The sequence below is a fragment of the Penicillium citrinum genome, assembly GCF_028827155.1.
Source record: "Penicillium citrinum strain IBT 23319 chromosome Unknown utg000005l:1.0-1900146.0:1.0-1900348.0, whole genome shotgun sequence".
Lineage (NCBI taxonomy): Eukaryota > Fungi > Ascomycota > Eurotiomycetes > Eurotiales > Aspergillaceae > Penicillium > Penicillium citrinum.
In genome coordinates, this window is record NW_026622690.1 from 1 (window position 1) to 25,856 (window position 25,856).

At 44.3% G+C, this 25,856-nt stretch overlaps 8 protein-coding genes across 8 annotated transcripts; 3 read left to right on the plus strand and 5 right to left on the minus strand.

Annotated features, from left to right (window-relative positions):
* Positions 1-2,559: 2,559 nt before the first annotated feature.
* N7469_005862 (uncharacterized protein) lies at positions 2,560-2,877 on the minus strand (the record flags this gene model as incomplete). The annotated part of the gene is made up of 1 exon (XM_056644782.1): positions 2,560-2,877. The coding sequence occupies one exon, from the start codon at positions 2,875-2,877 to the stop codon at positions 2,560-2,562; it is 318 nt and encodes a 105-aa protein (XP_056500020.1).
* A 2,253-nt stretch (positions 2,878-5,130) lies between these two features.
* Positions 5,131-6,291, minus strand: N7469_005863 (uncharacterized protein; the record flags this gene model as incomplete). The annotated part of the gene is made up of 1 exon (XM_056644783.1): positions 5,131-6,291. The coding sequence occupies one exon, from the start codon at positions 6,289-6,291 to the stop codon at positions 5,131-5,133; it is 1,161 nt and encodes a 386-aa protein (XP_056500021.1).
* A 2,063-nt stretch (positions 6,292-8,354) lies between these two features.
* N7469_005864 (amino acid transporter) lies at positions 8,355-10,109 on the minus strand (the record flags this gene model as incomplete). Its single annotated transcript, XM_056644784.1, has 6 exons — positions 8,355-8,774; positions 8,842-9,074; positions 9,178-9,345; positions 9,411-9,602; positions 9,658-9,919; positions 9,978-10,109. 6 exons carry the CDS (start codon positions 10,107-10,109, stop codon positions 8,355-8,357), a joined length of 1,407 nt encoding a protein of 468 aa, XP_056500022.1.
* Positions 10,110-11,286: 1,177 nt separating this feature from the next.
* Positions 11,287-13,852, plus strand: N7469_005865 (fungal specific transcription factor domain-containing protein; the record flags this gene model as incomplete). Its single annotated transcript, XM_056644785.1, has 7 exons — positions 11,287-11,351; positions 11,602-11,909; positions 11,973-12,529; positions 12,587-12,860; positions 12,911-13,086; positions 13,142-13,325; positions 13,389-13,852. The coding sequence occupies 7 exons, from the start codon at positions 11,287-11,289 to the stop codon at positions 13,850-13,852; spliced, it is 2,028 nt and encodes a 675-aa protein (XP_056500023.1).
* A 459-nt stretch (positions 13,853-14,311) lies between these two features.
* Positions 14,312-14,845, plus strand: N7469_005866 (uncharacterized protein; the record flags this gene model as incomplete). The annotated part of the gene is made up of 2 exons (XM_056644786.1): positions 14,312-14,353; positions 14,609-14,845. The coding sequence occupies 2 exons, from the start codon at positions 14,312-14,314 to the stop codon at positions 14,843-14,845; spliced, it is 279 nt and encodes a 92-aa protein (XP_056500024.1).
* A 599-nt stretch (positions 14,846-15,444) lies between these two features.
* N7469_005867 (agmatine deiminase family protein) lies at positions 15,445-16,629 on the minus strand (the record flags this gene model as incomplete). The annotated part of the gene is made up of 1 exon (XM_056644787.1): positions 15,445-16,629. One exon carries the CDS (start codon positions 16,627-16,629, stop codon positions 15,445-15,447), a length of 1,185 nt encoding a protein of 394 aa, XP_056500025.1.
* A 3,962-nt stretch (positions 16,630-20,591) lies between these two features.
* N7469_005868 (uncharacterized protein) lies at positions 20,592-21,200 on the plus strand (the record flags this gene model as incomplete). The annotated part of the gene is made up of 1 exon (XM_056644788.1): positions 20,592-21,200. The coding sequence occupies one exon, from the start codon at positions 20,592-20,594 to the stop codon at positions 21,198-21,200; it is 609 nt and encodes a 202-aa protein (XP_056500026.1).
* A 1,999-nt stretch (positions 21,201-23,199) lies between these two features.
* N7469_005869 (proline racemase family protein) lies at positions 23,200-24,237 on the minus strand (the record flags this gene model as incomplete). The annotated part of the gene is made up of 1 exon (XM_056644789.1): positions 23,200-24,237. One exon carries the CDS (start codon positions 24,235-24,237, stop codon positions 23,200-23,202), a length of 1,038 nt encoding a protein of 345 aa, XP_056500027.1.
* Positions 24,238-25,856: the final 1,619 nt, after the last annotated feature.

Sequence of the window (25,856 nt, forward strand, 5' to 3'; positions counted from 1 at the left end):
CTAAACCCCCATAAATATCACAGCCACAATACAACTATTCCCGTATTTGATGGTCTGCAATACAGAACTCTGATTCCTCCGCAATACTATGGTACTATTCTCCATTATATACTGGAATATCTCTTCTATATTGATCTGATATAAATTATATTGCCGCTTGATATAGACCTCGGCGGTTTCCACTTCTCATAGATTGGACTTGTGCTAGATACCGGAGGTCTGGCGGTCATATTGAATATATATAGACTCGAATCCTAAAAAATAATGCCAATCCTGATTTGTCTGGCGGAATAATTCGCGGTGCTATGCTGTGGTATTGAGATTCTCCATCATCATCCAGCTATATTGTGTTCCGGCAACATTTGCGGAATATATAGTCTGGATATCGGCAATAAATGCTCGCATCCTATTGTCATCTATAGATATCTCATTATCAATATTCTGGAGCTTCTTCTCGATATTGGCCATGAACTGACTGCTGGAACACAAATACCGTCGGCTGATAGCGATAACAATATCACAATATATCTGCAAATTCAATCTCTGTTCTTACAATCCAATAGCGGTCTTTTATTTCAATATCTTCCACAACCGGGTTCCACTCCATACAGTCTGTCTATCAGGGTCAGAGGACTATATATATTTGGCCCGTTCGCCTATAATAGCGGGTTCACTGTAGAAATACTGCTGGTACAACTGTATCTGCTCCACAAATAGCAATATCAACCATAAATACTATATCACCAACTTGCCAATCTTCTGGAATAAATATCGAAAAACAATCTTGATATTGTTGGCCATATGAAATCCTTTGTGGTATCAACTAACAAATATCACTATACTATTCTCGATAAAAATATTGCGGTGCTTCTACTTGCTGTTGCGATAGCGGATATTCATTAACTCGGGACTACAGCTGGGCTGGCCGGCACAAATATAAACAACCATACTTAACTGTTCTCGAAACTGGCTGACAATACAGAAAAAATAGTCAATGGCTTGAATACAGAAACTCTAACCGCCGGGCTGTACAAATCAATGCTGTAATATGGGCTCCTGCTCAATACACTGTATCAATCACTATCAATCTAGAACAGATTATGGTATACAGATATCTTGAATAAAACTCCATTCAGCGGTACTTTGGATAGCATTGTTATATAAATAATTCTATAAGATGGCCGGAGGCTTTTGATTACCGCAAAATATCAATTTATGGATCAACTGCTACTGTATCTGGTCAATCAATCTATATACAAAACCTCAGAAATTCTCTATAGTAAAATAGATCTATTTGTACAATAATTCATCTCCGGACTTCCACCCGATATAATTCTCGCTGGGAATATTCATAAATATAGTCCGTCTATATATATATAAATCTAACCACCACTGAACAGAACTATTGGTTCTACAGACCATAAATAAATCAACCAAATATTTGATCTATTCGGGAAATATTCGGCTGGAATACTGATACTGCTCCTGGATCAACTGTCCTAATATATTATTGCGGCTGGAGAGGAAACTATATATTGCTGCCGGGGACGGTAGTATACTGCTATATTCTTTATTGTTATATATATATATTTTGTCAATACTGATTATATTGCTTTCAAACTATAACAGATTCTGCTGCCCAGCAAATCCTCGGCAGATCTCCAATGACTGTGGATCTAATTGCAATACTTTGTGTAAAATCAAAAACTATATAATTTTGATCAAACTAGATATCTGGAGAGAAAAATTCTTGGATATAGTTCAACCAAACTATCCGCATTCAATCACGACTGTGACACAAATTATAGTATACCCATATTCATTGTTGCGGATTTTCTGGCATAATAAATCAATACAAAAATTCAACAATATATACTCAATAGAACAAATTTCAAATGGCTTGGATTCTTTGTTGTTGTCGGGATTGGAACTACTGGCATGGGTTTGGATATACTGCTATACAGTATTCTATAACTGCTGCTGGCGGTGGATAAATAAATATTTGGGCGATTTCCAATTATATTCAATCTGAAATAGTCAATCAATCTTGATATACAATGAAATATATCAGAGAACAATAAAAATGGACATTGAATATATAATGGATTTCACAACAGAATATAATATATGACAATATATATATTATTGTATATCCCAGATATAGATTCCTATATTTTCAATACCGCGAAATCTTCTCAACCAATATAGTATACTACTGTATTTCCGGGATAAATATAAATATATCTGGATTTGTGCAAAAAATATCATAATCTGCTATTATAGTGCTATATACTTTTGGATAGCCGTGGCATCTAAATATGTCAATAATAACTTATGCAGACTCTCATTCTTTATAGTATGGACAACTTCAATATACAACAAATATCTATATATCTTGGCAATCTCCTAGTTTACCAATACCAATCGCTCTATGATCTTCTAAATAATCAATGCTGCGCGCTTCAGTCCCTCGGCATTCTTCTCGGACTGCTGGATACTCTCAAATAATAGCTGCCGGAGAGTCCTTTGTAAATACCGCACCCATTTTGTCCGATTCAACTATAGCATAGCTTCATTCAAATCCTCCGCTTGGATAATGGTTTTATAGATCTTTTGATCTTGCTGCTGATACTCTTCAACAGTCTGCATCAACTGACAAATACTGTCAGGATCTTCAGCGGGATTCTCCAGAGATTTATTGGGATTTGGCTGTGCAACACAAATATAATGCGACCCGGGCCCTTGGGCGAATATATACTGACATAAAACGGGCCGGATATTGACCTGGATAGTGGCCTGGATGGCTTGTGTCTGGATTGGTGTGGGACAGCCACGGCTTTGCTGTACCCGATATTGATGAATATTCAACCAATGCATCTTCATAGTACTGATCTGACGGCATATATATATTTCGCATTGTAAACACAATATCCCGTTCTCATGGATGGACAATTCGGGGATAGATTTGTCGACCTGGCGGGGCCAATACTCTATCTTGGGCTGATTGTTGATATAATCCCACTGTTGAATGGTGGTATGGATATACTGGGCCCATATACCGGGAATCCGATGAATACTATTTGTTAAATGGGCCTTGACCTGGGCCCGGTGTACGGTATATTGACATTTCTGGCAAATCAATATGCGGAATTCGGCATTGACACAAAAAAATTTGTGGGCCTGATATTCACAGTTCATTCCGAATATCGATATATATATAATAACTGACACGGTATATACGGGAAATAACAAAAATATAATGTACTTCAATCGGGCTGAAGTTCAAATGGGATACTGACAGGGGATCTGGTAATCAACCCCTGAAATTTGAAAAAAAAAAACAAACAAAAATGATACTAAACTGATTGTGGTGGTGAACTGGGATGGTGGTGATGACTGGTCGCAACAGACGGCTGATGGATACTTCATCAAAAAATCTGGCTATTTTTGAACTACAAAAAATATATCTAAATATTGTCTGATCGGGCTGAAATTGAACTATCTAATAAAACTAAATCTAAATTACAATATACTGAAATCTGGGGTTTATGGGACCCCAATAATGTAAATCAAATGGGGGTATGAAATCTAAATCAAATGGGCCCCGTCTCCACTTTTTTTCCCCATACTTAACAAAACCCTAAAAAATCAAATGGGGCCCATTTGATTTACCCCTATGGGATAGGGCTATCACCCCCGGCCTAGATGATCAGAATGATCTTCTCTATTTTATTTCAATCTCAACAATTTGAAAATTTCCTATTTGGGACTACTCCCCTCTGCTATTAAGACTATTAGTCATCCCTACTACTAGTCTTCACAAATATAGAGATAGAGAATCTGTGAAATTGTGTACAAATCTTATGAGATATGATTTTTGAGATATGATTTAATCTAAGATATTTTTGTACAAAAGATCCGTTTCTTTGAAAAAAAAAAAAATTAAGAATAAACTAAGAAAAAAAAAAAAAATATAAAGATAATAAAATCATACAACAGATAGATACTGAGAGTTAAGAATTAAGAGAGAGATGTAAATCTTTCTGACTGTATCCCATCGAAAATAATTCATGATTTTGGCCAAATTAGGATTTGATCGTACAACTGCAATTTTAGAGCAACTGACTTAAGATTAGAGAATAAGAAACTATATATATTTATTTAGAACTGATAAAAATTTCGTACGATTTGACCTGACAGATCTGAGTGCAGTCAGCCCCCCCCCAAAAAAAGTGCAGTGAGGGTGGTGGGTCCAAATACTGCCCATACATTATTTTTTTGACCGCCCTGCAGTCAGCCTCACTGCACCAGGTACTCTGGGATAGGGTTAGCTCGTACAACTGCTACAGATGATTAGAGAAGCTAAAACTGAAAACTTTTGAAGAACTTGAGTCAGTCTATAACTTGCCAGAGTTTAAGCCTGATTGTCCAAAAAAAAGTGCTTGCAGTCGTCTTCAGAAAATAGTGTGCAGTCGTCCAAAGTGGGTCCGATTCTGCCCATACTTAAGGCCTCTCACCGACTTGCAGTCAGGCCCACTGCACCGGGTCCCTTGGGATAGATATACCGTATTGTATACCCCAGTGTCATATAAGTCTTTACCGTCACTCAACATTGTGGTGTAATAATAGTGCTGGTAGAATGAACACTTATGCAGACATTCGCGCTAAGTGTCACTTCTTCAAATACGGTATCTGTTGTGACGGTTCGTAGGAGGCCGTTTTCCACTCCCTTTGTTCCGCCTTGTTTATATAACTCCAGACCCTAGTAGGTTGGTTGGCTCTCGGTGGCCCATCAGTAAGTTGCGTCCCCTCGTCGCATGGTACGTAACACTATTAGGCACGGTTTATTAGAATCTAAGAACCTTCGTGCTAGAACAATTATATACAAGTTGTACTTCTTTCATTTCATCACTATCACAACTTATACTTTCCAAAGATGTCTCCGGAGTCCTTCTTCCTGATGCAATTCTGCAAAGTACCGAACAAGTGACACTTCGTAGGATTGAATTCGGGGAGAGGGTACGGTTGTTGCGTTTCACCATCAAGCCCGCTTTCGTAGGATCTACCTTTCGATTAACGGTATCCTCAAAATGTACCAGCCTCTTTCTACAAAGAAAGCGCACTTTGCAATTATAATTTGCTCGTGATAGGCTGAGGAAACCCGAACTTAGAAATATCGTTAGTTGTCTTTCCTTCCAGTGCCAACTCAGCAGTTACGCGACCAATAGCCGGGGCAAACTTGAAAGCATGAGCATTTCCGAGAGCAACAATAATGTCTTGGTGCTTTTCCATTGGGCTGATAATAAACTGGCGATCCGGGGTGATGGTGTATTGGCAGGTTACTGTCCGTAGCTCATCACCATGGTCTGGAATAAGGCCATCGACGAAGGTCGTCAGTTCCTTGCGCAACCTCTCCGAGGGTACCCAAGTACGCTCCTCAGGTGTCATATCATTCCGACCAGCATCCTGACCAGCCTTCAGGGCTGGCTCTCCGTACAGGGGAAACCCGTAAAACCACTTCTCGCTCGAATCCGCGCCGCCCCATATCCATACGGGGAACTTATCGCTCTCAAAGCGAGCCTCGTGGTCGCGCTTAGGCTTGTAGTATGTGACTTGCTCCTGCATGACCGTAATGGGCAGCTCGACACCAAGTGGCTTGAGGAGTTCGTTGGTCCAGGCGTCAGCGGCGATGATGACCTTTTTTGCCTGGAAATCGCCTTTAGACGTCTTGACGAGAGCGCCGCCGCTGGCTTGCGGTATTACGCTGTCAACACGGGTGTGATCCTTGAGAACGGCTCCGCTACCGCGAGCTAGGTATTGAATAGCTGTGACTGACTTGGAAGCATGTACGATGCCCGTGTCTGGCGTGTAAACGGTATCTACACTGTCAGGAACATTAAATCCAGACCATCGACGATTTGCTTCAGCGGCACCTAGGAGCTCATAGGGGATACCATTGGCATCCAGGCTATTCATGAAGGTGTGAGAACCGTTTGGTCCCTCCTTTGGGAGGAAAACAACGCCACCAGTGATAGTAAGCATCTGCATACCAGACCGTCTCTCGATCTCAGCCCAGTCCTTGTAGGCTGAGCGGGCAAGAGCAACGAACTCAGGGGCACCGTAGGAAGTTCTGACAATGCGTGACGTATCGTGGGATGCTCCCTTCACATGTCCAAACTCATACTGCTCGAAGCCGATGACTCTGGCGCCCTTGATAGCGGCTTGGTATGCTGCTGAGCTTCCGAGGGCACCTAGGCCTACAACAGCCACGTCGTATCTCTCAACTGACATAGTAAGATGAACTTGAGTGACGAAGAACCTAGGGGAGGAAGATCGGAGTAGTTTGAGAAGGAACAAAGATATGAAGCTTTGGAAGTGAAATAAATAGTCTGAACGGGCTTGGAACATATATGTAATGAATGACAGGATCGCCCATCCATGTTTTTGAAAGTAGAAGGTGGTTCCATTTTGGCGGAAAGATCACAACTTTCCCAGCCGTAGTTCGCATCGGTGACCCTGGCCGTAGCTCAAACTTTTGACAACCGTTTTTTACCATGGGTGTGTTGTATAATTAGTGCGAAAATAACGTAATTAGGCCTTAACTGGCTTGTCAACCAACGGAAGCGGGGAAGGCGGGGTAGAACCTCGTCTTCTCTTCCCCAACTCCGCCCACTAGTTTTCAGGGTGCGTTAGGAAAGCAGTAGACTTCTAATAGATTATTTCTATCTATATTCTAATTTCCATAATGGAGATAATCTACTTGAAATCATCTAACTAGATATAACTAGCTCACGTTAGGATAGGTTCTAATCTATTATGCAACACATAATTATGGGCTCATCAATATTGGGTGTGTAATCGTCATTTTGACTGCATTAAAACTTGCAGCTCATATTTGGCTTTGGCAATGCTCGGTTCACGGCTGGATATTCGCCCAGCTGCCTCTCGCAGTTACGCAGGAACCGTAGTTTAAACAGGTCCAGAAATCTCGGGGTTTTTACCCGTAACCCTAAAGCCAAGGCTGTGCTCAACTACATTTGTCGTAAATGCGCAATATTGAGGGTAGTCGTATTGCTTGTTCGCTAGTCTTTAGGCTCCATAAATATGGTCCCTACATGCTCGGTCCAGGTACCGGTACCAATCCCCAAGCCACTTTCTCATCAGAAATTAGAGTCCGTCTATACGCGTGTCTGCTCCATTGCTATGCTGGTACAGAAAATACGTGGCTAAAGCTGCCTGGGTAAAAAATTATTGTCTTGCCGGCCCATCGGATAAGTGACACTACGGCATTTCTCTCCGATCCGTTACGTGATTAGATATTACAAGGACCTAGATATCGTAGTTCAATATTATCTGCAGCCATGCCGAGGTGGTCGGACTAAATGTGGGTATAGTCGTGCCCAATGCAGAAAAACATATGACAATATACGAATTTGAATAGTGTGGAGACAATGGATGTAGTTTCCCGCTTGAATTTTGACGCTCGCTATTTTGAAGAGTATGTCAGATACTTAGGGCTAGGAACCAGCGGCTTGCAGAGGATACGCAACTGGGAGCTGGTTACTATTCGGAGACATGAGGTCCCATACTTATAAGTTCGGTAACGTCAAATGTAACCTGTCTTAAGCTCATGGCGGATACCGTCAGTCTGTTTCCACTGGCATGGGTGAGCAGAAAGAGTGTAGTTCGAACTACAGCCTTTGAATACTACGTCAGATTTAGAATTTCATCGTAGAGGATCGAAACCTTCTTCAATGGCAGAAGGCCCCTTGTATCTCTCAAATCGATTGGGCCCATGGGTCTCACTAATGCCATAATGGAGCTCGTTCTGGTGTTTGATGGTTTCATTGAAGTAACAGTCTCGCTCTCGCCGCAAAACAGACCGCGCAAAAAAAGGTATTATTTTGGCCGGATTTGACGTGAACGCTGGCACTTACAACTTGGGCTGCTTAATGCGAGAATGGATGGATGTGCATGGATGAACGGATTTATTTACCCTGTCCCCTCACAACTATATAGATCCAGGTGCGTACAGGTTGAGTGTACAACTTCCTGTAAACGAAGTCAGAGCCTCGTCAACCCCTTGTAGCCTAATTGCCGTTCCCAATGCTAGGCTGCTCGCTTGGCGCGCGACTTTGGAACACCTCGGCGGAGTCTAGCACGGCATTCACCGTCATAACCCTCGATACTGTATCTGGTTTACCTCTCTTACCTTCGGTTGAGCCTCGGAGTAGACGCAACACGCTTCGGAACGCGTCCCCTACTCCACTCCGTAACACCCTTCAAATATCTCTCAGAATTAGACAGTCCACTAGCACGTGATTGACTGTCACCTGCGCTAGAAATGTGAAGTATCAGGAGTTAGAGTTATCCCAGCAGCTCCATGCCGATGAACCCGACGCTGCCTTGCTAGAAGCAATTATGTTCACAATAGATCCGTAAGTCCCCGCAATCATAACAAATGACCCAATGATGATGATAAAAATATTCCAAGCTGACAGAAGAGCCCATTTGAGAGTTGCGTTTTCCCTGCCCTGTTTCCAATTATCATATAGCCACATACCACCCATTGGCTGGAATGACATTGCTGTGCCTAGCAGGGCACCGATGAGTGATACCAAGTCGCCAAAAATAGGGATACCACTGGCAATAAGGTATGAGGATATCGTGATTGCAAAAGTACAGCCAAACCAAGTTGCCCAATGCTTGAATGAATTTGCTGTCAGATGCTTAGAGCCTCGCAAGATCCGCACGAATAGATATTTGCTTGAGAACTAAAGCATTTTGCGTTAGAAACTTCTTAAAGCTAGGCATCCTATCCAGGGCTCCCTATACACTTACATGAAGAACGATAACTGTGCTAGCCACAAGACCGGGTAGTGCAATCCCATAAGCGATTTTCTTGAGTAACGGACCCGCGGATCCAAGAGCAGGGGATGCGACGTGAGATCCACAATAGTAATACAGAACAGTGCCAATGGCGATATAAATTCCGGTTATAAAAGACTGACAGATAAGAAGAGATCGAGTGTAGGTAGAAGGATTACGCATTTCGGCAGCGATAGGGAAAAACCCTAGATTAAGGTAATCAGTATAACTAGTCAACAAGCATTCAGGATAAGCTTGGGTTCATAGCTCAATCGGTGATGAGAGGTCCAAAACTAGGGGATAATTCACCAGGGGTACCGGCATAGGCGAAGACAATAGATGATACTGCTGTGATTCCTTCAGTGAAAGACGGACTACCAACGAGCTTGTAGTCTGACATCCAATTATCATTATGGGCTGCAGATGCGACTGTTGATGGCCGTCCCTGAAGGCCAACCGCGATTGTAGCAATCATAACTTCAGAGGTATAATCAGTCAATTGGGGAAAGGTGATCGGGAAAGAAAATGGCGTCTCAACTTACCAGCTGTGAAAATCGAAAACACCCCAGCCCATGCCGTCCATTTAATTTTCCCTAGAGTACGAATACTCGCAAAACCAAAGGAAGCAATAGCAGACACAGCAACAAATACTGCAGTGCATGTCCCATGAGACGAAACTGCATTCAAACCTATCGACGTGCTCAAAAGCCCAGACCCAGAACAGAAAATCCAGTCTATCAGACATAAATGAGATCGATTTGTGAATTCAATGGCTTGTAGAGCTCTTACAGATGCAAACCCCTATTCCAAGTACCTCGCGACCTGTCCGGCCGAACATCAATTCCCCCGCATCATCGATAGCATAAACCTCAGGATGATTCAACTTGAATTGACCAATCACGTAGTTCGACCAGGTCGTGATAGCTGCAACCGCAAGTATACAGATGATACCCGGAATAATCCCTAATGAATCTAATACATGAGGAATAGAGAGAATCCCAAGACCAAATTGCGTCTTTAACATAATGGCTATTGCCCCAACCCATCCAACCTAATACATGTCAGCTGCACGAGTTGTTCGCGCTCGAACCTGGCTGGCCGGTACTCACGTTACGGTAATTGGGCCCCTCCTCAGTTATCTCACCAAACACTGCATCTTGTACAAGAGCGTCTTGAGGTGGATGCAAATCTATTGATAACTTTTCAGCCTGACCGATGCCCTGGTCATTGTATTCTGCCATAGTGTATAATTTCAAGTTAATGGACTTTTTCCAAGCTTGTGATGACCGGGTGCAACAATTCAAATTTTCCTTCGTAGGAATTAATACTAGAGCAAGGTTTTGGTCGGTATAAACAAGATTATATAAATACGTAGTAAGTGAGCAATGCTAGTTCGAGTAGTACCTGTCTATGATGTTATCAGATATCGGAAAGACATGCCATTAGTAAAAGAGCATAAGATAAATCGTTGACCAAGGTACGAAGCTAAATTCTGAAGGCAAAAGACATATAATTCTATCTTGTAATACATGCATTCCAATGTTCTTTGTGGTTTGTGCGACGCATCCAGTCTAGTAATATATATCTCCCTTGCAAGAGCACCTTGGCTAACAAGGTGAGATCGCAATTCTGCTATTTTCCCAAGAGAGTGAAAGTGAGCTCCGGCTCCGGCTTGGTATCTGACACTTTTTCGATATTTTACGGATGATCTAGTGACATCCCCGCGTGGAGTCTTGGTGCCGATCGATCCTCGGGTTTGCCTTTGACTGGTTTAACTTAGATTGTGCGGGGTTTGATGCGGGGAAATCGGCAATGTTGTATCATGCGGTACCCTACGGCCACGAGATCCGACGACAGGTGATGTCTTGGTGGTGGAATCGACGGCCCAACTGTTGACATTGAGAATGACGTTGTTCATCCAGGAGGTTCTGTCAATTACTATTCGAGGGTATGCATGGCTATTCCTTCGGTGCATTTCATGCCTATATTTTGAGCATAATTGTGACAGGCCAAGTTTTGCACCCCGCGGGCAGCGCGGGCCGTTTTCATGTCTACATCATCCCTGTTGGGTCCACCCAGAATATAGACGGATAGAGTCAAACTAGTATACTCACCGTTCATCGGATTTAGCCGATAGTGAGTGTGAAGTGCCACCAAGGGGGTCATGTCGGAGAGACTTGCCTCGATACCAATAAGGTTTATATGCCAGTGGCGGTGGCTTCAAAGGCTTCTCGTACAGCTTCGCCTCCCTTCCTCCTACCACTGAATTCTCCGAATATGGCTCTAACAGCCCACTCCCGCTCGGGCCTTGGGTTTTGTGGGTCTTTGATTAGGAGGCCCTCTTACGCGAGCCCAAATCATTGAAATGCGCGTTCAGACCAGACTTCATCTTCTTCAACTCCGCCGTCCTCCTTCAAGATGCCCCCTAGTAGGATTGCTCCAGAAAGACCCACGCTAAGGGCTAAAAAGCGTGTCACCAAAGCGTATGTTAATCCTCCACAGTCTCAGAATGGCCACCGCAATGACACGTGATGGGAGGGGAAATCAGTTGCAGGAGGTGTCGAAACCAAAAGATAAGATGTACTGGTTCACATCCATGTGACCAATGTAGCAAACGCAAGTATGTTTGCCATTTCGACAGTCTGTCAGAGCAAGTGACGGTCACACGAAGGCAAGTTAGGATAGCTCCGCGGTGTCAATAAGTGTCTAAGTCTAATGGTTTGATCAAGACAGATATATCAATGAGCTTCATGAGAGAATATCAGCTCTCACGCATAGACTCGGGCAACAAAAGCCTGTCAATCAGTCTGGAAATCGTGAAAATCGTCTAACGATTGGTTCAAACTCGCCAGGGCACTCTCCAGATGAAAGCACAGCATTATTACCCCCTTCAGAGAATAGCCACAACCCGGAACCACTTACTCAAGATGTTTCAGCATTGGTGTCCAATCTCTGTGATAAAACCAGGATCAAGGCTCCGCTTACGAACCCACTCGCTTTTCATATCACGGACTGGGTCCCAGGTCCAACAGGGAAGCTACGTGAGTGCTTCTGGTTACTTATAAAAAAGGTTGAACATTTCAACTAAGAAGTACTCATAATAGTGTTCATGGGAACGTCGTCTACCTGGGCATTCGCTAGACGAGTCTTAGGAATGACCCACGTGAAACTGACGGGATCGACGCTGTTTCCAGATCGAAATAACCTACTGTTTGATGATCAAGTTTACGATATCAAGTGGGATGGGAACAAAGCGAGCTTGCCTCATAACAGCTTTGATGTTTCAAATCTTCCTACGCCAGATTTTGCTAACTTCATTATCAGCTCTGTTAGGTTCCACTGTGGACAGCTGTTCTATCTTTTTGATGATGAGCATTTCATGAATCATTTTGAGAAATTCCAGCGAGATCCTATAGCAGAATCGCGAAAATCACCACTATGGTTTTGCCACTATCTCCTGCTTCTCGCATTTGGGAAGTTTTTCGTGGTTCAATCATCCGAATCAGAACGTCCTGCCGGCGTAGAGTACTTCATTCAGGCTATGCAATGTATTCCGGATTTCAGTTTTTTTGAAGGGGATCCAATTGAGAGGATTCAGGTTATGTGCTGTGCTGCATTATACTTACAATCTATACACCGTCGTGGGCCAGCATATCGGATGGTCAGCCACAGTCAGCTGCCCAAAGCATGCTGTATACTAATTATGCGTTTACTTTAGATCGGCAATGCTCTTCGTTTATCCTTAGAGCATGGTATGCATACTGAGATGCACGGCAGCTGCCTTGATAAGCATTATGTGCAGAAAAGTAGACTTGTCTGGTGGACTGTTTACATTCTAGAACGTCGAATGTCGTCTCTTTTGGGAGTTCCATTGGGTATCTCAGAGGAAAGCATCAGTGCCCCATTTCCTTCAACCTCGGCGCAAATCGACAGCTCAAATACTTTAGAAATGCAAGCAAAGCTTTGCCAAATATTGGCAAAGGTGGATTTGAGTGCGTTCTCCCTTCGCTTATTTCTCTTTGCTTAACTAAACCAAAAATAGCTGTATACGGTGTTGAAGGAAAATTGGATATTCGTTATCTCAGTGCTACTCAGACAGTTCTGCGAGATATTGCTCACGTTACAGAATTGTTGAATCAATCTTTTGATCTTTTTTCAAATGGATCTGTGCGTGCCACATCGCGGAGTTCAGCGCACCTTCATATTCTTGAACATCAGGTATGGATTCCTCAACTCATGATTTGTAGATGCTATCCTAACAAAAACACTTTAGTGTATCATTCTGACAACAAGGCCACTATTGTATATTTTTCTCCAGTCGAGATTAGGCCACTCTGATCCGGCATTAATGGACTGGCTGCAAGTTGATACTATCAAGGCACTTATTAGTATCTGTGTGGAGTCAGCTCAGGAAACTCTGAGAATTCTATCAAATCTACAAGAACAAGGTGTTTTAGGTATGTCAGCCCATGTTCTGTGCTATTGCCTCGCTTTACTGTACTTACGCTGCCCTTCATAAGAAGTATTCCTGCCTTTCGACATGGATGCAGCATTCATGTCGACAGTTTCACTCTTACTAGCCGCGGCAATCGAGCCTTCTATACTACGCGATCACACGCCATGGTCAAAGCGTGCCTACGCCATTTTGGAGAATATGAGTTCCCGTGGTAATATTTCTGCAAGACTGATTCAGAAGGAGTTAAGGCAATTGGATGATGAACTTGCTCAGTTGATGGTCGGGTCCAATTTGACAACATTTTTATCTCCCAGTCTACCCCGCGAGCCACACAGGGGTAGAAATCAAGGCGGGACTATTCCGGCGGTTGTGGAAGAAGGCCCTAGCCCTTTTATGGATCTAGGTCTTACGGGATTTGGGCAACATTACGAGCTCTGTTCAGACCAGTTGATGGATTTGGCCAACTCGCTAGATCTTGATAGTCTGACTTGGCCGCTTCCACATCTCTCCACGGATCTGGAGATGTAATCTTCACCGTGATTACTGAGAAATTATTATAGACTAGTCCAAATTTTTCTGTACATCTTCATGACTGATATCAAGATCATTACCATTCAGGAGCAGTATACGACTTGAAAAATAAAAAGGAATTAAGAATACTCAATGGGAATGATCTATTGCATTGCTCGCAATTCAGCACTTCAGCTTCGAAAAAGACACAATGTCAAACTCGTTCGCAAATTGTTGTCAGTTATATTCTTGATATCTTTCACGCGACAGGTATCAGAAATATGAACTGCTGTAGATGCGAGGGATGCCTCGTCGGCTGAGATACCACGCCAATGGTACTTACTGGGCCAAGACAACCAAATCGGCTTAACTTGGATTTCTCACTAGCATTTTTCAACTCCGCGGTAAAATTTGCGACAAGTTACCAATTTGCGAATCAGACATGTCGTGTCGAAAATTTAGATCCAGAAAGTAACTATGCAGCGCTACGGATTCAAGACTCGCCCAGCCAATCAGATGGTGAGTTCGGAGAAAACAGCCGTAGTGCAAGACCATTCGCATCTTCTATGTCTTATGGGTCTTCATTGTTTAATGATTCTCCATATCGGTAGATTTGTATCCTGTCCCATGGAGGACTCTTTGATACCACTGATAAGTCCGCGAGGTAAGCGAACTGGAAAGAGTGGGACGTACTGCAAGCAACATAGCTCCCACCACTATGTAGTCGAGTATGAATGACACCCTCGCTCACCAATACTAGTATCGTGAGTGTAGTCACGTCCTCTACGAATATGCCGATCAGGTCGGTATACTAATCGAGTTTCCGCAACAGCTTCAGAATTCTTCGAAACAGACGACCGTGGTGGTGTGGTCCTGTTTGATGGACGTCGTCTCACGGCTGACGTGATGATGACCGATGGAGTTGGTACCAAATCATGGGCATTGGTCGTTGGAAACAAAGAGCCTCTCATCAGCTCTTGGGCTATTATGTTTAGTCGGGTACATGTATAGAAGGGCATTGTCGATCCGTTCGTAGGTTCCCACTTCCCAGGCACTTTCATCAAATGTACTCTTTCAGTCCCTTTCGGCGGGATAATACTTCATCTGAGTTAGTAAATGGAGCTTCTTCAAACTGCCTAAGCGGTTAGCGTCTCTCTTGATGTCGCTAAGAGAGCCGCTAGGCCGAATTAGGTAGATGGTTGCCCCGATTTCTTTTGTTGTCTTTCGTTGCATCTTTAATTGAAGTCCACAATAGCTGTGCTGAATATGTCTGACTCGTTTCGAGCATGCCTGCCACCTCTATGTCATGCACTATACTGGGACACAAGACTCTTTAGGATCAGCTGCGCCTTTGGGCGAAGGCTACGACGTCATAACCACGCTCGCCAAAATGAATCCCCTGTTTGTTCATTTACGAATATGTGTACATTGTTATACTGTATTGAGCTACAACCGCGGATATTTGCCTTCATTTCGTTCATTTATTCGGCAATAATGTGTACCATTTCGCGCAAACTGAACCAAGTATTCCAGTGAAATGCCGAATTCCGGTTACCAATTCAACTAGCATACTAAATTCAGAAGCTTTTCCGTGGATGGTAATGACTTGCTCACTCGGCTGCAGGGGATATAACAGGCTGCGTTGCACAGTGGATGACGCCACCAGCCAACGCGAGTGTAGGCACATGCACTGGTCGGATCACACGCTCAGGGCATAGCTTGCGGAATAATTCCACTGCATCCCGGTCTCGCAAGACGTCGCCAAATTGAGGGACAATAACGCCCCCATTCACAAAATAAAAATTAACGTAGTTAGTAGCAGGCTCCTCATACGAGAGTGGGCCTAAACTTCTAGGATCCGGCTCGCTGAGCGTATACAACTCAAAAGGGCGACCTTTTGCATCAGTTGACATCTCAAGGGTCCTCCGTATTTCTTTATATACTTCAAACCATGGCCCAGGAGCACTCGGGTGCGGCTGCGAGATGATAACAACCCCAGGCCGGATAAAATTGACCTCGGCATCAACATGCACATCCGTAACGTCAAGGTCTTTCTTCCCAGGGAACCAGATAATTTTTTCAACCCCCAATAAGCGACTGAGTTCGCTCTCGATTTCCTCAATAGAGATGCCGGGGTTGCGAGGCTCGCCAATGATGCTGCTCTCCGTAGCTAACAGAGTTCCTTCGCCATCTATAACCAACGCGCCGCCCTCCAAGGAAATCTTTGAGTCAATGCGTACCACTGGAGAAGGTAATATGTCCCAATCAATCATCCGTTTCGCGAAAGTCGAATTTTCTTCAAGTTGATGAGGCTCCATAATAGGCCAATGAAGTCCGTCTGCAGCGCGAATGTGGTCGGCGATCTTTTTGCGTTTTCCCCATTCACTGAACCTAAAGTCAATGGCAAGACGCTGCCGCCGATTGTTCTCATCGGTTCCACGTACATACACCGGACCGGTGTCACGAACCCAAAGATGGTTTGTGAGGAAGGGAACAGCAAAGATGTGGGAAGTATTGCCGAAGGATTCTTGAATGGTTTTATCGACCATGGCTTGGGCTTTGTCGACATCTTCGGGTCGACAGAAAAGACGAACAGGCTCGAACTCAGAGATTGCAGCAGCTAAGTGCGCAATTTCATTGCAAGCAGCCTCGTAGTATTCTTCGGCAATCGAGTATCTTGACGGAAATCCCAGTATGGTGGCGATGTGAGGAGAGGTTTCTGCAGGATAGACATATCGGCTGACACCATCCATTAATAGAGAGCATTCCTCCAACCCTTTTTGGTGGTTGGCCATATTTCCCACTAGGTTCTAGTCAATCACGCGCGTTCCGGGGGCTATGCTACAAAATTACTCACGTCCTTCGATGTCACCGGTAGTTAAGCCCGCAATTATGCCGTTTGGCTATATATACAAAGTCCTTAAGCGAAGGTCTCGTAGTATAGTTGACAGTTCCACGGGGATGAGTAAAGTGCAATATTTATATACTAAAGCGCACGCCACTAGTGCTCGGGGGCACAGCGGACAACAGTCCGCAAACGTAGCAAGAACGTGTGGGTCCCCAATTAGAAAATTGGAGTGAGGTATGGTTGAATATTCTTGGCAACGAATTAGTCATTTTTTGGAAAAGAACAAATCCGTAGCTCATGTACTAACCAGCTTTGGAGTCCTGGTTGAGCCTTTAAAAGGATATTCAAGTATTGCCAGACTGATACATCAGTGTTGACTGCAGCCGATATCCATTGCCGTACACGAAGGCTGCTTTGAGTCCGCAATTTATAACTGACTCAACAATTCGCTCCACATCATTTGGCCCCCGATAATTCCGCTGACACAGCTAAAGTGGATCGATGCTCGCAGATGGGTAACGCAGCAGATCTGCCACATGTCATTAGCCGTCAGATTCGCCACTGGACGAACGGTGCGGGTTTGCGGAGGTTCTGCGAAACGTTTGCGACATGGCCATATGCTTCTACTCAAAATCCCACCAATTGGGCACCCACCCTCCTCCCTGTGATAAGAAATGCCCTGTGTGATAAAACGCCCAGCAGGTACCTGCACATTCGAGCACCATCACTCTCAAACCACTTAGGGAATATCGCTTAAGAGCAGCAGAAATAACAATTATTTAATTCTTATTTAATAGCTTTATTTATGTGTATAAAATTCATAAAGTGCTAAAGTGGCGAATCACAAGACAACACGCAGAACTGGAAAATCCGCTGTTTACTACTATAACGCCAAGATCACCCACGAAAGCATCCGAGACAGATGCTTTAGAAGACGAGGTCGCACAGTTCCGCCTACCCAGTGAAACGGGATAGAAAGCTCGTGACAGCACGGTCGGTACGTGCAGGTCGAATGGGGCAGAAGGATGCGAGTAGATAACACCCCAACTAGGCCTAACTGCTGGCACTCTCTCGAATAGGCTGGAACTCGTGTAATTGATCTCTGGGTGATGCTAAAGATGCTATCTAATGAATGTATATAAGGCTCCCTTCCAAATTAGGCCAACTTCCTTACATAATCCCCATACTGGTGGGCAGGCCGATACTCCCCACTAGTTACACCAGTTATCTACATAATATTTATATAATGAAAATTATATTACCTGAGAATGTACAAATTTTCGTGGAAAGCTTGGCAGCAAAAAGGTACATAAAGGAAAATTACCGATAAGGCGAATATACGGGGAAAAAGCAATCGTGTAGCTTCGTGTATGAAAAATACTAAGTTATTGCGGGTAACCGAAGCAGCAGCCCCGCAACCCTGTCCGCAAGTAGGAAGTGGCTTGTTTTGAGGAAACATACTTCTAGTCGAAATACTTAGGGAGTGCTTCATATTATGAAACTATACTGTGCTTCAGGAAAATCACGAATTATGAATAATGTATTTCTATGTATGCTGCCTTGACAGTAATGCTATAGATACAAATCTGGAATTATGCAGCTTCTCCACGTTTCCCGCGTTCATCCAAGAAGTCTAAATGATATTGAGAGAAATGACCGTTTCGGGATGCTCGCGACCAAGCATCTTCTCTCGTGCTTCCAATGCTCATTGATGTATCTCTTCCGCCTCTTCATATTTCCCTTGTCTGTAGAGCATATTCCCAAGGTTACTGACACTGCTAAGTGTGTCATGATGCTCGCATTCAATCACCTTCTCATGTGTTTCTGATTCCGATCGATACATCGATTCTGCCTTTCTATAAGCTTCTTGAAGATTTAGAAACGGCCTATAATTAGATCAGAGGGTGGCGGTATTTAATCGATCTTCATCATCTGCGTCATTGATAGACTTCAGCACACTTTTGGCATGCGCAAGGAGGAGCATTCCATGTTGAGCCTAGTTTTTGTACTCGCCGTCCTGAAATGCCCGCGCTATTATCCTTCGTGACTTGGCCTGCCAGCCGTGGAGCTGCTGGTGCATGTCTAGCCACGCCCGGGCCGATACTGTAACTGCACCAGATAGTGCATGTTGAACAATCGTTCGTTTACAGGGGGTGTGTGTGATATCATTTACACTGACCTCTCGCAATTCAACAGCGATATGCAGTAAACGACAACTATATATCTGAATACGTACAATTAAAATGTTCCACTTCCTGACATGAACTTAGAGCCTCGTCACGGCCTATCGTGGCCAAATGCCTTTCCCGTTGTTAGGCTGCCCTCATGGCGCACGGCTGCGAAACCGCTATGACGCCTCGGCGAAGTCCAGTACCATCTATACCGTCTTCGCTCGCGAGACGGTGTCTGGTTTCCCTTTCTCACCTTGTTTTGAGCTTACAGTGATATTCGAGATCACATTTACCTCGATACTCTCTCTTCTTATCTCACGGGGGCCCGCCCACTTTCCCTACCACGCCAAGATACCATCATGCTATGTAGCCTCCATGGGTCATGATAAATTACCGTAAGCTGTGTGTACACGCTTCCTCTCTGCTTTCAAGTAGCGTGTTGCTTGTTGGCCGGTCTCTGAAACTACGGTAGCGTCTAACATCGGTTTCCATGCTACAGATACAGAGGCTCATTCAAACCCTAATCATATGACAGGTGATAAATGGCCCTTTCTGTACATATCTGTAATAATACCAAATCCTTTTTATAGATTTCAAGACAGATACAATTTTTTGTCTAAATTTAGAAGACGAGAACTCCTAGAAGGTTCTATGCAGGGATAACATGCATGACAAACAAATAATATTTGAACTACTGTAGCAAGGTGCCAACTTCTCCTTCTGCAACTTGCAGTTGCTTGACTGCAACGCTTAGTGCTTCTTGTTTTTTTATTCGGGGCCAAGGTTGATAGGCAAGGTTTTCTGAATCATTGAAGGTTAGCGTTCCCTTTACAAGATTGAACCTGGACTGGCAATTACAGATAATTTCAAACGAGGTATAGTTCCTGACTAATTTCAGGCCAAGGGATTATTATTCTGTCTTTAATAAATCCGATCAGGATATGTATACAACGCAGTCATAATTTCGAGAATTTTAGTATCGTTGAAAAAAAAAAAGCAAGGATACCTTTTCGGCCCCATAAACTTGCCCAGACACTAGCGGCCTCGGGGGCTGGGGGTCGGCGGTCAACTTCTCTGATCGATTTTTCTCCCCTCTTTCGACCACGATGACTATCGGTCCAAATGCCACCAATTACGAACAAAGGAAGTAATAATCTTAAAATTATTCTTTCCGAGCCACCGCCATGCGGGCACCTCCCATGTGATACCATTATCGGCAACATCGTACGATCAAGAAGCATTCTCGCCACGGACGCTATCATCACACTTTCTTTATGCGGCCGCTCGAAAACAAAGATCAATAAGAAAGGAAAATGTTTTCTCGACTCTCGGCGTCTGGTCAAAATAAGTCCCAGGATTATCTTCAAAGGTGCTTTACATTTAGCAAAGGGCAGCAAAGACACACTTAGCTGGCCTTTCGCAGTCGGCATCCCCTTGAGCCCCCGACATGCAGATCAGGCCGCGATTGCGGAGTCAGCCTGATTCCTTTAGATCAGGAGCACCCCGGTCATCATTTTTTACCGGCGACTTTTGAGTCCTTAGGTCCTGCTTTTGGCGAGCGGGCGATGTGCTTCGTTGAGTACCATATCACTGCACATCTCCAATCTGTATCTACCCGCCGATCTGAGAGCTGTGAGGCAGTACACAGAATTATAATGGACACCCGCTAGAAACCATATTAACAACGCCTAAACTCAAGGTATTTGAAGCCCAGGGGTAGATTCAGAGCCACCGTCTGATGCCGGGAAAGGAGTATACGAAATTGACGTTCCGACAACATATGCAAACATTTCTTGAATCTTCAAAAGTGCCAGATCTCAACTTCCGTATCATCCTCAAAACACCGGCTGCCATCCAGCTGGATAATCCAGAGCCTTTTCAGCACACAATAGAAATTCAGCCTCAGCCCGACAGAACCAGCGACATCCTTCAAGACCGAATGCCGAACGTTGTAGTTGCCAACATTCAAATGGTGCTAAAACAAAACACGGTCCTTATTGGAGAAGACTTATTTGGCGGTAGCCTTACACACGCCTATTGGGAGCCGGTGGAGCTGGGGTTAAGCCATGCCTTTTGGAATCAGAAGTCTCCTATCACCATCTCTACTACTAACGAAGATCCATTGGTAAATATAGGAGAACGTTTTGGGCTAACCATTCAACAAGATGGATTGGCATCGAATGGAGCAATCCTAGTTGGCGGCAAGAATATCGCCCCCGACTTTCTCATTTATAACATTGAGCGCACGCATGAGGTTGGGTGGAAGGTGACTATTCTTGTGGCTGGAAGAGCCCATGAAGTGAAGTTCAATTCTGATACAAGAATATTTGCTGCCCCGTGTCGTTGATAGTGCATTTTTAGGTATGGTCGTTAAGCTGTTATTTTCCGTTCTGAGGTATGGTTATCTGTCATTTGGTCGGTTCCGCCATGTGGCTAAATGTTAGCACCCACAGAGTGAGTCTTCTATTGGAATGATTTGTGTTCGATTAGAATGTTCTGCGCAATTTGATTCGCAAGTCGATCGTCTAGCATGGATATGGAGTGATCTTTTTTTTCCTTGATCAAAATATATGCTCAGCTACAGTGGAGCAGATTTGTACTTAACCCTCATCGCTCAATAATTGTGCGGTATCCATGGACGAAGAGGGGAAAGAGAATGAAGTATTTAAACAAGCAGACAAAGCAAATATTATCCGTTCCTCTTCAATATCAAGCTTTCTCTCACCCCGTTTTTGGCTGCCACTGGTTCGGCTCAATCTGAAGAGAGAAGCGGCGGCGGGTCAACCGCCGTAACAAGAAAATTTTCTTATCAAGTGTCTGTTCAATATCGCTCTTCCCATGAATATAGACAGAAGGATTATTGATTTCAGGCGTATTTTCACTGCTGCCCAGTGCGTCGATACTCTGCCGACAGCCGATTCAGGGTCAGAGCTGGCTTCGCGCAGCACGCATCCGACAGACAGTCAGCTGAAGCACAAAGATCACCCAGCACCTAATCACAATGCCAAAGCGTTCGAGAACGATATTGCCGTCCTTGCATTACGAGGAAGTCTTGTAACCGGGCCCAACGTTGCTGCTCTAGAGCTTCCTTTTTCTTGGTTAGATATTTCGGCGACAGGAATCAAGTGTTCGGTTTCCGGCTGGGAACTACTAGCCATGGAGGAGCAAATTTTCCCATCAATCTCCTATTCGACTATCTCGAAATCGTTGATCAGAGCTCTAGAACGCAGGTCGGAATTTTTTCTTGGAGTTGTGGGCGTGGGCAGCATGCCTACCTCGGCCTTTAAACTAGTACCGTCAGTGATATTGCACAATAACAAGGGAGTGAAGTATATATTATGAGGCGTAAATACTTCTACGTAGATGTGATTATAAGAATAAGTGAAGTATAGCTTAGCGATATTATTTATCTTAGACCGACACGCCTGCTCAACCTGCGCCCGGTATGCCGTTTGTGCGACGTATGAGAAGGGAGACGACATAGAATGATGCGGTTAGAAAAGCAGAATTTCAAGACCTCTAGAGACTCATGGGTGCTGGAACCATCGCAGATCGACAATCGTGGCCGACCGCCCGCTCGGTCTCGAGTCTGCGGATCAAACACATGCTTCATCCAGTACAAGCTGATTTCTGTGTTTGTATAGCCTGTCTTGGAGCAGGCAAAATGCCAACCAGGGGTACAGTGCCGCCCGGTATTGCCTTCCATATCTGGAAACAGAGAGATACTGTCGGAAGCGGTGAGACCGTATATAAGGGTCATCCCAAAGTGGTGGAAATCTGGTGTATTAGTTACTATGGTCTATCCCTAACAATTTGTATGTAAGTTTACATAACACTACCTAACTCTTCCTGGGTGCTGTATCCTCCTTAAGTAAGGCTCAATTTGTTCTGACAGATACTCTTTTAAACCCTAGTCACGTGATCTATTAATCCAAATATGGAATTGTGTAAAGTACGAGTTATGACGATACGTAGTACTGGCATCTGATTATGTATCCCAGTTGTACCGATACAAATCTTGGAGGCGGGGCCGACTAGAAAGCTCCATGCAAACCAAGCAAACTAGCGACTGGTAGCAATAGATCACCTTCCATCATCCCTCAGTTGATTCACTACAGAGTATTTAGCACTACATTTAGTGTCCATCTCCGGCCAAGTCAATAGGCAAGGCTTGACAGTAAGCCTTGTTTCGTGATTACAATTGCTTATCGCCATGTGGCAGCTTCCGTTGTTCATTGGGCATCAGGCATTCCTGGCTAACCCCTTAAGGAGTACAGCTCTAGGTAACCCCTTCCAAGATTAATCATGTTGAGCTGCTAAAACTATATGAATTCGAGATAGAAAAACTAATTTAGAAGGCTTGGCCATTGGTCACCCAGTCTATATCCTTCTTGGAATGGATCTGTCGAATCAAGAACAACCTGTTTGAATGCCGTTATCCAAGCCCGACCTTTCACGGTTGGCAGAACAGCAGGGTAGTTCCCTACCTTGGAAACACCACGTATGCGGCTAATGAATTCCGTTCCGATGATGCTCCTATGTTTGAAAATCTCTCCTTCTTGAATCTCACCCCTCGCATACATGACCGCTAATCTGGCACATGTTCCTGTTCCACAGGGACTGCGGTCAAATCGCCCGGGTGTCACAACTACTGCATTGGTAGCAACTTTAGAGCCGTCTTTCTCGGTTTGGAGTGGATCTGTGAACTCAAGAACACTGAAGCCTGTGATGTCGGGGTTCTCCGGGTGAATAGGGGTGTAGACAGCTTCAGTCGCACGTTTAATTCGTTCTGCGATATCAATCAATTGGCGAGAATGTTGTTGGGCGATAGACAAGCCAAGTGAAGATGTATCCACAAGTAAGTACATCATCCCTCCATACGCAATATCGACCGAGATCTGGCCAAGTTCCGGGACTTGCACTTTGAAACCGAGCTCGAGAACGAAAGCAGGAACGTTGTCGAATTCAACGCTTTTGCATTTGCCAGCTTCGCACTCCGCAGTGACTGTAACCAGTCCTGCAGCAGTATCTAAAGTCACCTGTGTAACAGGCTCTTTCATTGGGATCATGCCAGTCTCTAATAAAACCGTTGTAGTGCACATTGTGTTCGACCCAGACATAGGCGCATATTCGTTACTTTCCATAATGAGAAAGCCGGCATCAGCGCGGGGGTCGCAAGGGGGGAGAATGACATTCACATTCATTGGGGCCCTGCCCCGGGGTTCATTCAAAAGCAATTGGCGTAAGCTATCGTTTTTTTCAAAATATTGAAGTTTTTCGAACATCGTCTTTCCCGGCACGTCAAGAACCCCACCAATAAGCACATCGCCCACCTCCCCTTCCGCGTGGCAGCCGACAATATTGGTCGAGCGCGAGAATGGCATTGTTGAGGCAAAGCTGGAAATCACGTCTTGTCACAAGAAACTTCGGACTTCGGAGTTTGTGGCAAGTTGCAGATAAATAGAGTTGGAGTGAACTGCAGTCCTTGAATACTGATAGTTAAGTGGATTGATGGGGGTAATTCAATGACATATATAAATAACTTCTGAGATTGCAACTGCAAGACGAGATCGAAGTGACCGAGAAATAGAATTAATTCCACCCGGAAGGCCTTTCCCCAGTATTCATTACTGTGCGAGGATGCCGGAGGAATAATAGTGAAGGGTAGAGTGGGGTAGGTTGATTTGAATAATAATGATTAGATACAGAGTGTTTGGGGAATATGCTTCCTTTCGGGGAAAAATGGAATTTTTTTGCGAAAAATGAAGAGCAACCTCGACAGATAAGAGCCTTAAGCACATACTGTGGAGTTTATTTCCTCCGTTGGTTCGGGGTCTATTTCCTTTATTGATTCGGAATCTTTTGACGCTACCGAATAACCGCTAGTTCTTTCGTATCTTAGTGATTGAGCGCTCACTACACTGCGCCACCTTCGCCGTTTGCTTTGTAGTGAGCCTGTTCTTGCTGTATATCATATAAATAATCATCTTACGTTGCCAGAAACCGTTTTTTCTTGACATTTTTAAAGTGGTTTGGGTGACTGGCATGTGGGAGGTTGGGAGTCGGAACGAACGATCCTTTAGTTATATATGGACATGTCACCGTACATTACTGTACTATACAGTTTTATACTTTCATCCTCGATACCATGCAACCCTAAAGAACAAATGCTTAATTACGGAACTAACCATATGAGGCTTAGCGTATCCCGTGACTTGGGTTTAAAAGAGTAACTATCTGTCAGAGCGATTGGAGTTATGTAAGCATGCGGTGGAGTCACCATGAACTCGGATAAGGAGAAAGGAGGTCACCCCCCATATAAATTACTATGGGGTAGTATTTAGTAGAACTTCAGACTAGACAACACCAATCTCGTTGAATGCACACTTGTTTTACACCGCCTATCTTAGCTTTGACAGTATCTCTCTGTTTCCAGATATGGAAGGCAATAACATGCGGCACTGTATTGTGAGTGGTCCAGGAACTACGATGGGTGGCTGCTGGCCAGATGATGAGAGGGTGCTGGAATCGGCCATTGGCAGAAATGCATTCAACTGCCGTGACCAGCGTACGTTTCACGGTGGCCCTCGGTGCTTTCTCACATCATCCTTGCCAACAAGCACTTCGATGGCGTTGAGAACGCTGAGAACTCCTGTCTCGTCCATATTATATATATTCTCCAGGAGAATGGTCGGATCGGTCAACTCGCGATCAATGATGGCAAATAAATGCCGGACCTTATCTATGATTTGCCGGTCATCTCGTTTCCAGTCAATGGCTCCTATCCGCGCGCTCTTAACTGCGGGTGGCGTCGATAAAACCCTTGCGGCCAAATTTTCCCCGGAGGTCGGTTTAGAAACAATTTTCACCAGCCAGACCCGGTGATGCTATCACAATCCTTAGGTATACTGCCGAATTGCATTGCATCACTGCGCGAAGCTTAGCCACAGTATCAATCACGATATCTTGAAAATTCTAGCATCTGCCAACCTGCTGAATCTTG